General features: G+C 39.6%; 1 protein-coding gene across 1 annotated transcript in view; it reads right to left on the bottom strand.

The window, feature by feature from the left end:
• Nucleotides 1–1135: 1135 nt before the first annotated feature.
• The window catches only part of LOC126484962 (uncharacterized), a 92322-nt gene continuing 76280 nt past the window's right edge, over nt 1136–17177 (bottom strand). The window contains exons 5-6 of the mRNA XM_050108563.1: nt 1352–1418; nt 1136–1306 (exon numbers count right to left, since the gene is read on the bottom strand). Of these exons, the coding sequence (XP_049964520.1) occupies nt 1136–1306; nt 1352–1418 (238 nt within the window). The remainder of the gene's footprint in view (nt 1307–1351; nt 1419–17177) is intronic.

Genomic DNA, 17177 nt, shown 5'->3' on the forward strand with positions numbered 1-17177 from the left:
TGCTAGTATGTGTTAGGCCGCCATTCTGCTCGAGTTCAGGCAATGGTCATTAGTGGTTGGATCGAGCGGTTGGTTGGTCGGCGTGAGGCTGGGTCAGCCTCGCGTCACCAGTTGCTGGTCTGTCTCCCGTTCGCATTTGTGCGGCAGTTAGTCTGTCGTCGGAGTGCTAGTATGTCTGTCGTTTGGATCAAACTTTAAAGCCATAAAATGAGAGCCTTGCCACTCTGCCAGTAACAGAACTCAGCGAGTGGTCGCCCAGACGGGGGCTTAGTTCCTGCATATGAGTCTGCGCGTTAGGGCACCAGTCTGCTCGAGTTTGTTCAGGCAATGGTCATTGGCGGTTGGATCGATCGGTTGGTCGGTCGCGCACTGAAACACAAGATGATTTGTCCGCCTTGAGAGTCGCCGCATGTGAGGTCCCCACGTGAGTCCAGTGGGCCGCGCCGTATAGAAAGGGGTAGTGGCTTCGCGGTCGGCACTAGACATCGGTCTGGCCGGTGCGAGCGGCGACGCCGTGAGACGGGAGATCGGCGCGCCTTCCTGCGTCCGTTGAAGCGGCAGGCAGCGGACCGTTCGGGAAAGCGTTGGGGGTGCTCCGCCAGGTCTTCGCTAGACATCGCAGTTTATTAGAAGTTAAGTGATTCGTGGTATGTTGTTCAATTTACTTGTTAAATTCTACTTGTTTTCTTGGTCAGTCTCTCGTCCCCAGCTTGCTCGTCTGTCACCCGTCCACATTTGTTAGGTAGTTAGTGTCTGTCTTTTTTTTTTTTTTTTAAAGGCAAGGGTTTTTAGGTATAAATTTTCCATTTGTTGAAAGAAATTTGTTTTCATCAGTTACCCACTGGCAACTGCTTCCACGGTCACATAGTGTGATTAAATGTGTTAACGTTCTTGATGAATCGCTAGTAAATAAAGTAAATTCTTTAAGAAAAGATTTTGAAAGTAAACCTACGGTTCAGTTTTAAATGCTCTGATAGGTTGATCAGAATTTGACGCGTATAATAGTATTACTTATTATCTTAGATTGTAATTACCGTCAGTTAGTTTTACAAGCTGGGTAACAACGAATAATTCGTCTTTAAACAAAGTAGCATCAGACTGTTCACCACGAAATATATGTTGTGGCAGAAACGAGTCATTGACGTGGAGCTGTGGTGCGTCGGCTCGGTGGTCCTTGGCCGCGGCCCTCAGCTTGTCGTCTGCGGCGGCGCCACGCGGCCAGCAGCAGCTCCGCGGCAAAGACGGCGCCAGCGGCGCTGAGCCCGGCGGCAGCCAGCAGGAAGGCGCTCTGCAGGCCCAGCAGCGTCTGAGGCCGCGGCGCCGCCGTCGTCGTCTCGGTGCCCCTCAGCGCATGCGCCGTCGCTCTGCTCTGCCACAGCTCCACCAGCCCGGAGGACAGCATGCGCAGCACCAGCGAGCTGTAACAAATCGACACACACCCGCATTACTCGCCGGCGGCGGCAGAAACACAACGCACAGACTGCTCGCGTATTTGCCAGACTACACTACTGTGCCTTAAAACTGCAACAACCAGAAGGGTAGCATATAATGGAGTTTTGTTGGATGTGAGGTCCGACAGTTATGGAAAACGCCGTTTTTCTCAGTACCCAAACATGTTTCAGCACCACTGTGCCATCATCAGTGGGTGTTGTTTTTATTTATTCTTCAATGTGAACATTTTTGTTAAATGATAATAAAATTATGTGAATTTTTAGTTCGAACAACAGATCGTTTATTTTTGTAAATACCTTTAGGTTTGGTGTGCATGTATTTTCTGGGTCACTTATGTGTTAATTACTACAGGTAGCTCGTCATCTGCAACCAAATGATGTTGCTGAGATTTTTTTTCTGGGAGTTAACCTATCTTCTAGAATGTAATTATGTTTTTAGCGATGTTTTCGTGCCTATATTCGTTTTTACTTACGTTTTCTTGTGGCAAGTACTTCCATTCTCTGCATAATGCTGAGGTGTTGTGATGTACACGTAACTATAACAAGTATTATTCGCAAATAACGTAGTTAAACACTTCTCACTTCACCAGAACACAGTGTGATTGTGATTTGTTATGTGTCCCAGCCCAGTCAGTGTTCATTTGTTCACCAGAGAGTTCGGCGCCTAAATTTGAAGTTTGTACAAAAAAAAGGAAAGAAAGTCTCATCATTTGGTTGCAGATGACGAGCTACCTGTAGTAATTAACACACAAGTGATCCAGAAAATTCATGCACACCAAATCTAAAGGTATTTACAAAAAGAAACGATCTGTTGCTCGAACTAAAAGTTCACATAATTTTATAATCATTTAACAAAAATGTTCACATTGCAGAATAAATAAAAACGAAAACCCTCTGATGATGGCACAGGGGTGCCGAAACATGTTTGGGTACTGAGAAAAACTGTGTTTTGCATAACTGGTGGACCTCACATCCAACAATTTTAACTGCAAAAACGGCCAATACAAGGAGCTGCAAATCAAAATGATGGATAATGGAATTTTGCTGATGGGTGACGGGCGTAATGAAACGCAGCGAAGAATGAGTCCCATCATGAAAAGTTAGGCGCTTTCCGTCCAGACGCAAGTGAGTGTAGTGACGTCTAGTGACAGCTTCCGCAAGCTAACCGTAGCTAAGTCTTGAGCTGCTTCGGTGAGAGACATTTTCCCACTTAATAAAACAGTCAACATCGCAAATAGTCGTTTATTTAAGAAGGAAGACCTGTTTCGGCCTTTTGTGCTGGTCATCGTCACATGTACGGCACCATAAGGCCGAACTGGGCTGTGAACAGAGCACGTGCGTGATGACACGATCGCTTACTACTCGCAAGGGACACTCCGCATCGCACTCTCCTCAGATTTAGTATTAAATTGGCCCAGTGGACGGCGCCTCAAAAACTGAACACAGATCGAGCATGAAAACAGGAATAAGGTGTAGTGAACAGTGAGCAAAGCAAAATAGGAACACAGAACGATCCACGCTCAACATGTGAAACATCGAACACCGTGCAAGAACCACGCCCTCGTGGCTGTGTGGTCACGGCGTTGGACTGCAAAATCAAGAATGTGTGTTTCAGTCTCCCTCTTGCCCCCTTTTTTCATCAGATTATGAACTTTCCGTCCGGTCATTGATGTGTCTCTTCTCCTTCTGTATTACTGCCAATTATGATACTGCACATCGGTTGTAGAACGTGAGTCATGTTGTAAGAACATATTACTACCACGAGTAGATGTGATGAACAGAGAGTGCAGGCGAGACCCGGCCGCTGTGGCCGAGCGGTTCTAGGCGTTTCAGTCCGGAACCGCGATGCTGCTACCGTCGCAGGTTCGAATCCTGCCTCGGGCATGGGTGTGTCCTTAGGTTAGTTAGGTTTAAGTAGTTCTAAGTTCTAGGGGACTGGCGTGACAGAAGAAGTACACAGCCGTTTTTATTTTAAAAGATAAAATATATATACATGCCTTTAGCATCTTAGAATGCGTAAACTAATCTCTGCATTACAATTTCTCTACATGTTTTTCAATGATTCATGAAATAAAGAAAAATTTAAACTTATACACTGCAAGCCATCCCGACACTCCATCACATTAATTTTGAGCTGTACATTGAGAGAAGGAGAACAAGGGGAAGGAGGAAGATGGGGAGGAAGAGGAGGACGAAGAGAAGGAGGAGGAGCAGAAGTTGGAAGAGGAAGACGACGAAGGCGTCGAAGAAGAGAAAGAGGAAGAGAGGATGAGTAGGAAGAGAAGAAAGAGAAGGAAAAGGAGAAGAAGAAGGAGAAGGAGAAGGAAATGGAGAAGTAGAAGGAGAAGAAGAAGAAGGAGAAGAAATAGGAGAAAGAGAAAGAGAAAATGCCTGAAGAACGTTACCTGCTATCATCCGCAGTGCCAACAGTGTACAGAGGGGCAGTGTTATGGTACGAGGTTGTTTTTCATATTTGTGGTGTCGTCCCATTTTTGCGTTTAAGGAAACTCTAAATGCGGAAAGATATGAACACTTTTTACAGCTCAGTGTACTGCGTACAATGCAAGAACAGTCCGGAGATGATAACTGTATCAGCACAACGTACCCTTTCATAAAGCATCATCGATGCTTTTCCGTCTGACGTCTCTGTCGACAAAGCTAACGTTCAACGAATGAAGCTGTTTTAGGAATCGGCTTAGTTAAAATGTCATGAGTAAGTGAATCAGAAACTAAGCTGACAGATTCTAGGGAACAGTAACCATTTACTGTTACCAACATTTATGTATTCCAACACTGGTTTCGAGCGGAAAAGATAATTTAGAGATGTTGAACCATTTTTTGGAGACGAGATGCCGCATAGGTCTCTCACACAAATGAAAACAATAAAGGGTGTGAACTATGTTACAACAAGGGAATTCAGCAGTCAAAACCTGTAGAACAAATAGGAGATACATACGTCTGGAGGCTCCTTCGTTAAACATCGCTGGTCGGCTTGGTTGTCCGAGCAGTTCTAGGCGCTACAGTCTGGAACCGGGCGACCGCTACGGTCGCAGGATCGGATCCTGCCTCGGGCATGGATGTTTATAATGTCCTTTGGTTAGTTACGTTTGAGCAGTTCTAAATTCTAGGGGGTCTGATGACCCCAGAAGTTAAGTCCCATAGTGCTCAGAGCCCTTTCGACCATTTATTGAACACCTCGGTGTTGCAAACGGACGTTACATCACGATATAGACGCAAATTTGAATACAGTGAACGGACATGTTGTAATAGGTCCATGATTAAGGAATTTGTTGCTAGCGCACTCGAGCAGATGTAATTTCGATGGATTGCTCACGCGCTGCCTGCGATATGTAAGCTATAAGAGAATCTGAGACCAAAGAGCAGTGTTGACGACAGTAGGAACTGTGTGTTAGTAGCAGTAAGTTGTTGCTAGCGAGCAGTCGTGTGTGTGGAGTTGGCTGGACCGGTCGTGGGAGCGATGGCGGTGCCTGTGCGTTTCAGATGGTTCAAATGGCTCTGAGCACTATTCGACTTAACTTCGGAGGTCACCAGTCGCCTAGAACTTAGAACTAATTAGACCTAACTAACCTAAGGACATCACACACATCCATGCCCGAGGCAGGATTCGAACCTGCGACCGTAGCGGTCGCTCGGCTCCAGACTGTAGCGCCTAGAACCGCACGGCCACTCCGGCCGGCGCCTGAGCGGTATAATATAAGGTAAAAGCAGCCTCACGCATATGTAGTATTGTTATCTCAAGTCCCATGTAAATGTTTAAAAAAAATCTCTTAATAATAATCTTTCTCATAAAAAGTAACTTTTGACGATCATTCATTTCAATTTAAAGAATTTACTAATTTCTCCAATCCTTGGTCATCCCGATTATTGAAAAGAAAAATCAGTTGTTTCCTTTTATAAATGACAGCATTGCACAGGGCTGTGCCAGAATAATTTGTTATAGGAGCAGATATATATGCATTATCCGGCGACCTAATTGAGGTAAGATTTTTCAATTTCTTCAGAATGAATTTTCAGGGCCATGACGCAGCACTGCTTACGTTCTAAATTTACCAGTTTAAATTGACAGTCATTATTGAAAGGTTATAAGTGAGCGACAATTTTTTATTGAGAGATTGGTCACATTGTATTATTGGTAGGCTACGGAAGTTTTCTGTTGGGAGGTGACGCTAAATGTCAATAATGTAACTAATTGTATTTTTTACTGTTGGGAGGTTTATGAATGAATATTGTGGGAAGGCTACACTTGTCGACAACCGGCCAGGATCGTATTTTTGTGAATTTCTGAGAAGTAGTCAGTTATATATCTGCTCTTATTTACCTAATATTAAATGTAGTTTACATCTGGCGCGACGCATTTACTAACTTGTCACTCTTTCTTTCACAGATCATCGGCAATTTATTGCTCTTTATTGTTATTGTATTTGTTCCAAGTTTGCTTTGTCTTTGTTTCATTTTGTGTTTAACTTTGATTTAGGATAATGCCGCCAAAAATTGCTAACAGTACATCGCGATGGGCAATGAGTGAAAGAGCTGACTCGAATAATTTGACCGATCATACTAGCGACAGTCAGTGTAATAGTGATAATCCTCTAATTACAGATAACCAGTGCGTGCCGATCACTAGTAATGATTTTAATGCTAATGATGAGCAAACAAATTCAACTGTGTCCTCTGTTAATTTAACGACAACTGATGACGCGGCACGTTCCGTTACAATGAACGCTGCCCAGTTTAACACACCTGATTTGCAAAATTTACACAGTGAACAGACAAATGTTTCTAACGAAGATGAACAATATACACAAAACGCGTCAGATTTATTTGATTCCAATGTAGTGACCTACAGAGCACATCTGATTTGCAAACCTTTTCCTGAATCAGACAATGACCAAATGGTTATTCAAAACGTGTCACATGCAGATACACCAACACACAGAATAGAAAATAGATTCGCTAATTTTGGCGTGGATCAAATTATGGCAGTATTGCTACAATTTAATGAAAATCTCAAACAGTCGAAGAAAGAACAAGACGACAATTTCAAACGACTTAATGAATCGTACAAACAACTTAATGAAAAACTGGACAAACTTAATGAATCGTACAGACAACGTAATGAAAATCTCAAACAATGGAATGAAAAACTAAACAACAGTTTCAAACAATTTAATGACAAACAAGACAACAATTTCAAACAACTTAGTGAACAGATTGCAGCCGTTGCCGTGCAATGTCATGATACTAAAGAACAATTACGTGAGGAAATTAAGGCTTGTGCTAGGAATAGTAGTGAAGAAATTATATCTGTTGCACAGGAATTAAGTAATACACATGCAGCCACAACAAAATTACTTAGAGATGAAATTAGTGCAGTCGCTAAACAATGTCCTGAAAATGCAACACAGTTACGCGACGAGTTTAAATTAATGTCAGCAGAACTTTCACGCACTCTGGAAGCGAAAGTCGATAAGAAATGTGAACAACAGAACAGCCAAATTGACGAACGTTTTAAAGTGACAGAATTGAAAACTGTTTCAGCCTCTAACACGTCACAGCATACGCCACATTGTGAACATTTGTCACATTCACACAGCCAGAGTAATTTAGGTAATTTACAGAGTGTACGTGACAGATTCCGAACAGTCACAGATAAACAGATTATCATACAATCCTGAACCAGTTCACACATTCAGAGACGTTGATTATAAGCAATTTTTATCCGTGAAAAAATCTAAGGTACTTAATAATGACAGAACACAGATACACTCTTTGGACGGGATACAACGATTTACTTTTGAATTTTCACCGGCATTGCCTGTAATGCAGAAACTAAAATTTATTTGCAGCGTATAAGTGACTTCAGGGGATTCATTGCACTTCGATGAATACGTGCCGTAGCGTGCACAGGGCCCCGAGCCGTAGTACTGCTATTTCACCTTTAGTTTTCAGCACTGCTGCCTTCTCTTTTACTATCCTTTATATCTATCAAAACAACTCTTCAACTATCGATCTATCTAGGATTAGAAACGTGTAAAGAAAACCAGATAAGGCAAGTTTTACCGAAAGTGAGTTTTCAGTAGACACTCGCGAAATAAAAAGAAATACCAGCATAATTTTAATAACAGACAAAATTTTAATCATCAGTATGTACAAAATTTTCAACAATCGCAGACACATTTTGGCTACAATAGAGGGTTTTCTCCGCAACAGTATCAAAACCAGCCGGTAGCATACCTAACCAACAATGTAGTCTGCAAGGTCAACCAAGCTTTAATGTTTCGCCGCCTACACGTATAGAGTCAGCTCCACCAAATAGTAAAGCACAGCAACAGGGAAATCACTATGTACAGAAGACATATCATTTCAACTCGTATCGCAACGCGCCGTATAGCAATGATTATTGTGACAGACGTAAAAAAGTGATGAGCACAGTTTTCAGCGTAACAGTCGGTCCTATCAGCAGCAGAATCATCCGCAACAACAGATTATCATGAATGAACCGGACTGTCGGTATCATCCCGTACCTAATACGTCAGGAAGAAATAACAGAACAGTACAAATAGTTGAAATGCCACAGCATCCTCCCGCAAATAACAGCACGTAAGAAATAATTTGACTAGATATAGTACAGGTTGCATCTTCTAGCAACGTAAGCAATGCTTTTGACACACAGAATCTTGTTCACGAAAATTTTATTACTTTTGACGACATCCGAGACACACTTTTGCATGAAAAACCAGTAATTCAAAAAACCATTTCGCACCCTGTCATTGAAGTAAAGATTAGATCATCCACATTTTCAGCAGTAATTGATTCTGGATCACCTATGTCAGTTATAAATGAAGAAACCTTCAACGAATGCAACAAAGAGAACACCTATCTTACGTTACCATTAGGCAAAACTAAAGTAAAAGGAGCAGTATCTGGTAAAGGAGTAGATGTAAAATTACAGACACACTTATCATTTTGTATTGCAGGTTATACGTTTCACTCAAATTTTTGGATTGTTCCCTTATTGACAACAGACGTTATTTTAGGTATGAATTTTCTGGTACAACACGACGCAATTATTGACTTTCAAAATTCGTATTTAATGTTAAAGGATGAAAATGTACAACTGGCATTAGAATTTCAGCACGCTTTATCTGCAGACGAACAGGAAATTAATCGAACTGAGGTCATTTCTACATCGCGTAACATAGATTGTCATTCGACATTGTTCATCGATACGTGCGTACACAATTATAATACACCAGATGAAGCCGACTATGACGTTATACAGACAATTTCTGATAAAGTAAAACAAAGCAGTGCAAATACAGACGACGAACGTACTCAACTACGCAATATTCTTTTACAGCAAGCTCCAGTTTTTGACAACGTCTCTGGTACTATGTCCGGTTTCATGTATGAATTTCAAGTTAAACAGCACGACACATTTAAAGCCAAACATTATCCAATTCCGTATATTCACAGTGAACAAGTTAAGAAGGAATTGCAAGCTATGCGTGACCAAGGAATTATTGAACCGGCAGTTAGTCCGTACATAAACCCGCTCCATATTGTTAAGAAAAACGATAGCTCACTTCGCCTCGTACTTGATTCGCGCCATGCCAACGACATTATTATTAATGAAACAGATCGCCCACAGACACTAGAAGAAGTTCTACAGAAATTTCATGGTACTGCTGTTTATTCCACATTACATTTGAAATCGGGATTTTGGCAATTTCAGCTCCATCCGAACTGCAGAAAGTACCCAGCATTTCTCTGTTTTGGTGATTTATCAATTTTGTAAATTACCGTAAGGTTTAACAATTTCTTCAGCAGCGTTTATTCGCGGTTTGAATACTATACTTCCGACAGAATTAAAAGACAGAATCACAACGTATGTAGACGACATTCTTATTGTAGAAGCTAACTGGTCGGAACACAATCTGATTCTTTAACAACTGTTGCAAACTTTTCGTGCACAAGGACTCACAATTAATCTTAGCAATTCACACTTTGGCAAGACTTCTGTAAGATTTCTTGGACATGTAATTTCAGCAGAAGGCATTGCGCCTGACCTGGAAAAACTTAAAGCTTTACGTGACATTACTGTTCCAACGACAAAGAAACAACTACGCAGCTTTCTGGGATTAATTAACTTTTTCCGTAAATTTATTCATTACTCTGCTTTCGATATACCTAGATTATGCCAGTTGATGGGTAAAAACACTATTTGGTCGTGGGATAGCCAAGCACAGTCTGAATTTGTCAATCTAAAACAAGCTTTGTTGAACGCGCCACTTTTATCACACCTTGATCCTACCAGATATTTTTCCATTGCCACCGACAGTTCTAACACAGCTTTAGGCGGACACATTTTTCAGCAAATTGAAGAAGACGGTAATACAGTAATTAAAAACATCGCCTTTGCAAGTCGCATTCTGTCGCCTGCTGAACGCAATTATTCTGTTACAGAACTTGAGACATTATGTGTTTCATGGGCATTTACCAGATTTAAGCATTTTCTTTATGGAAGACATACTACCGTTTACACACACCATAGAGCTATACAGTTTCTACTTTCCGCTAAATTTACACATGACAGATTAAGCAGATGGAAACTTTATTTACAGGAATTTAATTTTACAATTGTTCACATTCCCGGTACACAAAATGTTTTAGCAGACGCACTATCGCGTTCTCTCAGCAACAATCAGCAAGACATTGCAATCAACTTCTGCCAAGCAAATTTTAGCGTCATGCATATCCAACAAGTTGCATTTGAAAATTTCATTTCGTCGTCATTACGAGACATAGCACAGGAGCAGTGCAAAGACAACGTTTGGAAAGAAATTAAACGCCTTTGGCAAGATAATAATAACGTTACCATTAGAAACCATTACACTCTACGCAATAACATTGTTTCGCCGCTCTCACCCTGACAGCAACAGTTGGTTATTATGCATTCCTGACGAACTTGTTAACAAATTAATTTGGTATACTCATTTAAGTTACGCACATTATGGAGCCAGAAAATGATTTCTTATACTGAGACAGAACTGTTATTTTGCTAACATGGAGAAACGTATTCGACGTATTTTAGCGTCATGTAAAATCTGCCAGAAAGCTAAATCAGACACGACTTCACATATTCCTCCGTTACATCGCATTGTACCCATTAAATTGAGACACATGGCCGCAGTAGACATTTTTGGTCCGATTCCCAGATCTAATAGAGGTTTTTGCTACATCTTTGTCGCTGTTGAACTCACTTCGAAATTTGTTACCTTCACTCCGTTATGCAAAGCTACTGCTAAAACTATTTCGAATGCATTTGTAAAAGATTTTTTATTTCATGTAGGGCATGTATTGGAAGTAATTTCTGACAATGGATCACAATTTCGATCTGCTATATGGGCACGTATGTTACGAGCAAGAAACATTTCTCCGATCTATATATCCAGGTATCACGCTTCTTCGAATCCTTGTGAACGAAGAATGAAAGAAATTGGTAAACTATGTAGAATATACTGCCATAAAAAACATATTGATTGGGATACATACATTCTCTCATTCCAGGATGTAATTAACTCCATACCAAATGAATCTACTATGCTATCTCCGACTGTTATATTGAAAAAATGTTGAACCACCTAACAAAATTAAAGAATTAGTATCCTTTCCTAAATCTCGTCGACTACGCCACCATGAAATAATTGACATTGCGCTCAACAACATCAAACGTGCCGCAGAGTGCCGGAGACGACAACAGAAATAGGTTTGTACACACCGTGACTTTCACACTGGACAGAAGATATTAGTACGCACGCATTATTTATCCAACAGAGGAAAGAGTAGATGCAGTAAATTTGAGCTTATATACGTAGGTCCATATAGAATACGAAGCATTCCTCACTCTAATGTAGTACATGTCGAAACTTTGAGAACCAGAAAAGCAAAGGCGATCACCATATTTCCAATATTAAACCCTTTATTGATTGAACATTTTTATTATTTATCACACTGTAATGCCATTTCCAGATATTTATATGACCACTTACTGATAATGATCGTATTTTTTCTTGGCAAGTGCCCAGCAAGGTAAGGTTAGCAGGTCGCTTTTCTTGTCGTTAGACATCGGACCGTGCACATTTTTCATTTTTTGTGTATGTATGATTGTTTTCCTGTTTTGTCTGTATGTACTACGTAATCTTTAAGATATAACAAACACCAGATGACTTTGGCATTTTTCCTTCTATCTCAATATCTTGACTATTCTACATTTTTTTCTACTGCATTATGAGACTGTGTGTACATTTTTTGCACCTGAACACTATGTTTTTGACCTAATACATTTTCTGTCATGCTATGCTGTATGCTTAATTATATCACTAGAAACAAGTTTTTATTTAATGAGTATATGATTTAGATGCAAGATATTAATCCTTATTCATCATTTTCTGAAAGCAATACTGTGAAAAAGAAATAAATGAAACAACCACAGTGGTTTACTATGAAATGGAAATTTCACCATCGGAATGAACGAAAGAAAATGCAATACCTTGTCATGAAGAGTAAATGGATCATAATTAACAAGCATTAACCAGAATATACTATACACATCGTATGATAGCAGTCTTGACTAATTATTTTTCTTTCAGAATACGAGGCGATTGATGCAAGCTGTCAGACAGAACTACACATGTTAATTTTAGTGATGAAATATGCTAGAAGTAAGAAACTCTATACTATGAATAGTTGTATGAAGTAAATGGTAATATGAATATGAATAATGAAGTGTCTATTTTTTTGCAGACGATAATAAATGATGGTGAATGGTTGTATGAAGAATATGGTAATGTGAATAATGAAGTTTTTCTTTGCAGATGATGATAATGATGAAGTTTATATATTTTCTATTAGTTAAGGAATGCTATGTAGTTATTTAAGTAATTGTTGCAGTTCCTTTTGACAGTATGTCTTATGTCGCATAGTATAATGATTGAATGTTTTGGGAAAAACAGCTAGAGTACATACATATTAAGTACACGTTTCATTACCTGTTAATTCGAAGTTTACTACTTTTCAGCATAATATACATTTTTTCTTTCAGGGCAATAATCCACTTTGTATTTTTTCCAGGAGAAGCTTTTCATGATACTAATATGCTATAAGCACTTCATTATTAAATCTGTTCTAGTACTTGCATTTTCTTTACCCAGTTGTGTCTATCATTTATGAATGCGATCACATATACTGCCTTTGTTTCATAACCTTGCTACAGCTGAGTCATGACGAATGACGTTATTAATCCTTATTTGCAGCAATAAGTCAAAAGCATATCTTTTCATGCCCCAGCAACTATCGATCCCAACGCAATGCATTGCTAGCACAAAAAAAAAAAAAACTTATTGCCAGTCCCAACTATTACCAGTATACAACCAAATAATGCTACCAGTTTAACATATATTTCTAGTCCTAAATGTAACGCAAATTTTTATGAAGTATTGATTCGCTTATGTCTATGTATTATTGGACTACAGACCTTGACTAATAGTTCCAATGTCTTATATTTTAAATATGTCTTATGTCACTTACATGATATCATATATAGTCACTAGCAGCTTGTTGCTACACTCAATAACTCCTGTTTTGAATGATGACTTGTGAATAATACTGAATAATGTTTTGTAAAACTATATGAATACTTTGTAAATGGCCAATGAGTGCCAATAATTACTGCGATCAGATGAGTTATGAATAGTGTTTTGTAATGCTCAATACTTGCTACATGTTTAGTAACTGGCCTATGAATGCCACTGTTTACTGTTATATGACGACTTATGCATAAATGCTATGCCATTAATTAATTCTTGCTTTGAATGATGACTTCTGAATAATGCATAAAAATGGTTTGTAACTGGCCAATGAGTGCCAATAATTATTGTAATTAGATGACTTATGAATAATGTTTGTAATAATTATTGTAACGAGATGACTTATGAATAATGTTCTGTAATACTCCATACATAGTACAGAAATGTTTAGTAACTAACCAATGAGTGGCAATAATTATTCAAATCGGTTGATATACTAGTGTAATTCTGAATGACGACTAGCGTAAGACTTAATTTCCTTCACCTTCTGACCTAATTACCAGAAATTACTGCAATATCCGTTAGTCCTGTCCATCCTCATGATCATGGAGCACTATATTTGGTTTTTGCACTAATTCTACGTTGATGTAAGAGTATGGATTCTACAAGAATGTGGTGTTGACGTAAAAAGCTGTCGACCACCTTGCACGATGGAGATGTTGTTATGGTCCTACTGTTTGGTGTACCTAATGTACTACCAAAATGATAACATTAAATATTAATACAACATTTCAGTGTCTTGGCTACACTGATAAATACTTCAGGGAAGAGAACTTCAGGTTGTCTCACTTGGTGTTGCGCTTCTGTAGAAAGATATGGACTTTCAGTGCAGCTAGGTGCAACCTACTGTGCTACAACCATGATGCAACCTTCCCATTTCTTTCCTAGTGCTTATAAAATGATAAAGACTTATACAGTGCATTTAAATTCTTGTAAAATTATAAAGACATATACAGTGCGTGTGCCCTTCATTTCATTTGTTAATAAGATCAGTTGTCCTAAATATGCTAAAGACTTCTACAGTGCGTGTGCGCTTTATTTCACTCCCTGATATATTTAATTATTGTAAAAATGCTAAACTTATACAGTGCGTGTGCACTTTATGTCATTTGTTAATATATTTTGTACTCACTGCATATACATTTTGTCATGTTCTGAACAGTGCTTGTGCACTCTATTTCATTTTTTATTATGTTCCACACTTATCAATAATGTATATATTCTGTGACTGTAGACTTAGTTAACTAAATAAATTATAGAAAAATTTGTTGCTCATGGCAAGTCCAATTGACTCACCATCGCTATCTGGGTGGTCAAACCATTCGCTAGAACTGTCCAGAATGTTCTTCAAACCAATCACGAGCAACTGTGGTTCGGTGACATAGCGCATTATCAGCCACAAAAGTTCCGTCGTTGTTTGGGAACATGAAGTCGATGAACGACTTCAAATGGTCAATGATCTGTTCATTTGGACGAGAGGACCCGGTAGATTCCATGTAAACACTGCCCACATCATTGTGGATTCACCACCAGCTTGCAGAGTTGCAGTGTTTGGGCTTTTTGTAATTACCTGACGTATGCGCAAACCATCACCATTATATTAATGGCTATTATGTATCCGCCGTATAGCGGTAACTTGTCTTTGCCTATGCTTCAGACACCACTCCATGCTAGTGTGCACTTAGTCTACATCATCTCACGTATTCAATTAATTTGGACTTTCTGTAATTGTTAGATTTTAAGGATCTAATTGTTTTTCTGTGTCGTGTATTCATCTCTTACTAAATTTCGTGTTGTATAGGACATAGTGATGCCAATGGCCTTGACACAGTCATAACCCACCGAAGTTAAGCGCTGTTATGCTTCGCTAGCACATAAATGGGTGACCATCCAAGCCTGTTGGCAAGTGGGCTGCACTCAGCCCTTCTGAGGTCAAGTGAGGATCTATTTGACTGAGAAGTAGCGGCTCCGGTCATGAAAGCTGACAACGGCTAGGAGTGCGGTGTGCTGACCACATGCCCCTTCATGTCCGCATCCAGTGACGCGTTTCGATGAGGATGATACGGCGGTCGGTCGGTAACGTTGGGCCTTCCGAGGCATGTTCGGACGGAGTTTAGTTTAGTATTAGAATATAGTGGTGATTCATATCCTTTGATTGCACCAAGAACCTGAACTTTGTTACTAGACCACGTGAAATCTAAAAAAATAAACCATTTCTTTCAAGACATTTCTGAGTATTATTGAGTGTTGAATCAAAGCTTTTTTGCCAGATCTCCTATAGATTTTGCAATGCAACACAAGTAAATTTCTGTAGGAAACTGCTTGTCTACTGAATTGATGGATTTGGATGAAACTGGTCATTTCATAATTTTTAGGTAGTAAGGTGACAGTGCGCTCATTTTTATTTGTTACTTTCTGATGTTTTCCTTTCTTAAATGTCAGACACGTGTTTCAGGTGTACGGTGGCGCTGACAAATCCATTTTCATGCATTCTATGTAGAAAGTGGCTCCGTTTTCTTCATTTGCTCCCGTTAAGTTTGCTTCGATTCCAATGTGCTCTCATAAGAACACATCTCACCGAATCTAACGAAGACAATTAGGACTGACGTCGAAATCTGGTGCAGGAAAGGAAGACAAACTAGAAAGACATCAGCCGGCCGCGGTGGTCTAGCAGTTCTGGCGCTGCAGTCCGGAACCGCGGGACTGCTACGGTCGCAGGTTCGAATCCTGCCTCGGGCATGGGTGTGTGTGATGTCCTTAGGTTAGTTAGGTTTAAGTAGTTCTAAGTTCTAGGGGACTTATGACCTAAGATGTTGAGTCCCATAGTGCTCAGAGCCATTTGAACCATTAGAAAGACATCATTACCATTAGTAATGAATCCGATCCTATAGACCTATTTTGAGTCAACAGTCTTCTGATTAGTTTGATGCGGCTCGCTTTGAATTCCTCTGGTGTACCGACCTCTTCACCTCATTTAGCACATGCACCCAAGGTCCTCGACAGTTTACTGGATATATTGCAGTCTCTATATTCGTCTACGATTTTATTCTCTACAGCTCCCCATAGCGCCATGAACTTTATTCCCTGATGTCTTAACACATTCTCTATCATTTGTTCTCTTTTCTTTTCAATGTGTTCCACACTTTTGTCTCCTCGTTGAGTCTGCGGAGTAGCTTCACATTTCTTGTCATATCACTCCATTCTCCACAATCATTTTCACACAATGCTTTATTCCAAACACACATTCACAGAAATGTATTCCTCAAATTTATTGACAATAGTAGACATATTTCGGCCATGAACGCCTTCTACGCCTGTACTGGTCTGCTTTTTATGTCCTCCTAGATTCGTCCATCATGTGTTATTTTGCTTCCAAGGTACCAGAAATCCTTCACTTCGAATATTTCGTTATCCCAAATTTGATGATAATTTTCTCTATAATCCCGTTATGCTACTACTCATTAGTTTCACGTTTCTTTGATTTACTGAGAACCCATATTCTGTGCTCATTAGACTTCTCTTTCCATTCATTATGTCCTATAATTCTTCATTTTAACTGAGGATAGCAATGTCGTCAGCGAATCTCATAATCGATATCTTTTCATCCCGAATTTTAATCCTCTTCATCATTTATTTTTTCCGTCATTGCTTTCTCCATGTATAGACTGAAGAGTAGGAACAGAGGATTGCATCCCTGTGGTACAAACTTTTTAATCCGAGTACTTCGTTCTTGGTCATCCATTCATATTGTTCAGTCTCGGTTGTTTGGTTGTGATACATATTGCATATGATCCGTCTCTTCGTATGATATGTTCATTTTTTTCTCTGAATTTAGAACATCTTACACAAGTTTACATACCGAAAGCTTCTTACAGGTCGACAGAACATATCGAGGTACCTAGTGTTTCGTAACTCTTGACACCACTGACGAGTTTTACATCAGAACTGCGTCTCCGGTGCATTCATCTTCCCTAAAGCCAAACTGTATGTCATCTAAAAGATCCACAACTTTTTCCATTCTTCTGTACAGCACTATTCAAGACGATCCAGACTTCTT

Source organism: Schistocerca serialis, chromosome 6 (assembly GCF_023864345.2).
Source record: "Schistocerca serialis cubense isolate TAMUIC-IGC-003099 chromosome 6, iqSchSeri2.2, whole genome shotgun sequence".
Classification (NCBI taxonomy): Eukaryota; Metazoa; Arthropoda; class Insecta; order Orthoptera; family Acrididae; genus Schistocerca; species Schistocerca serialis.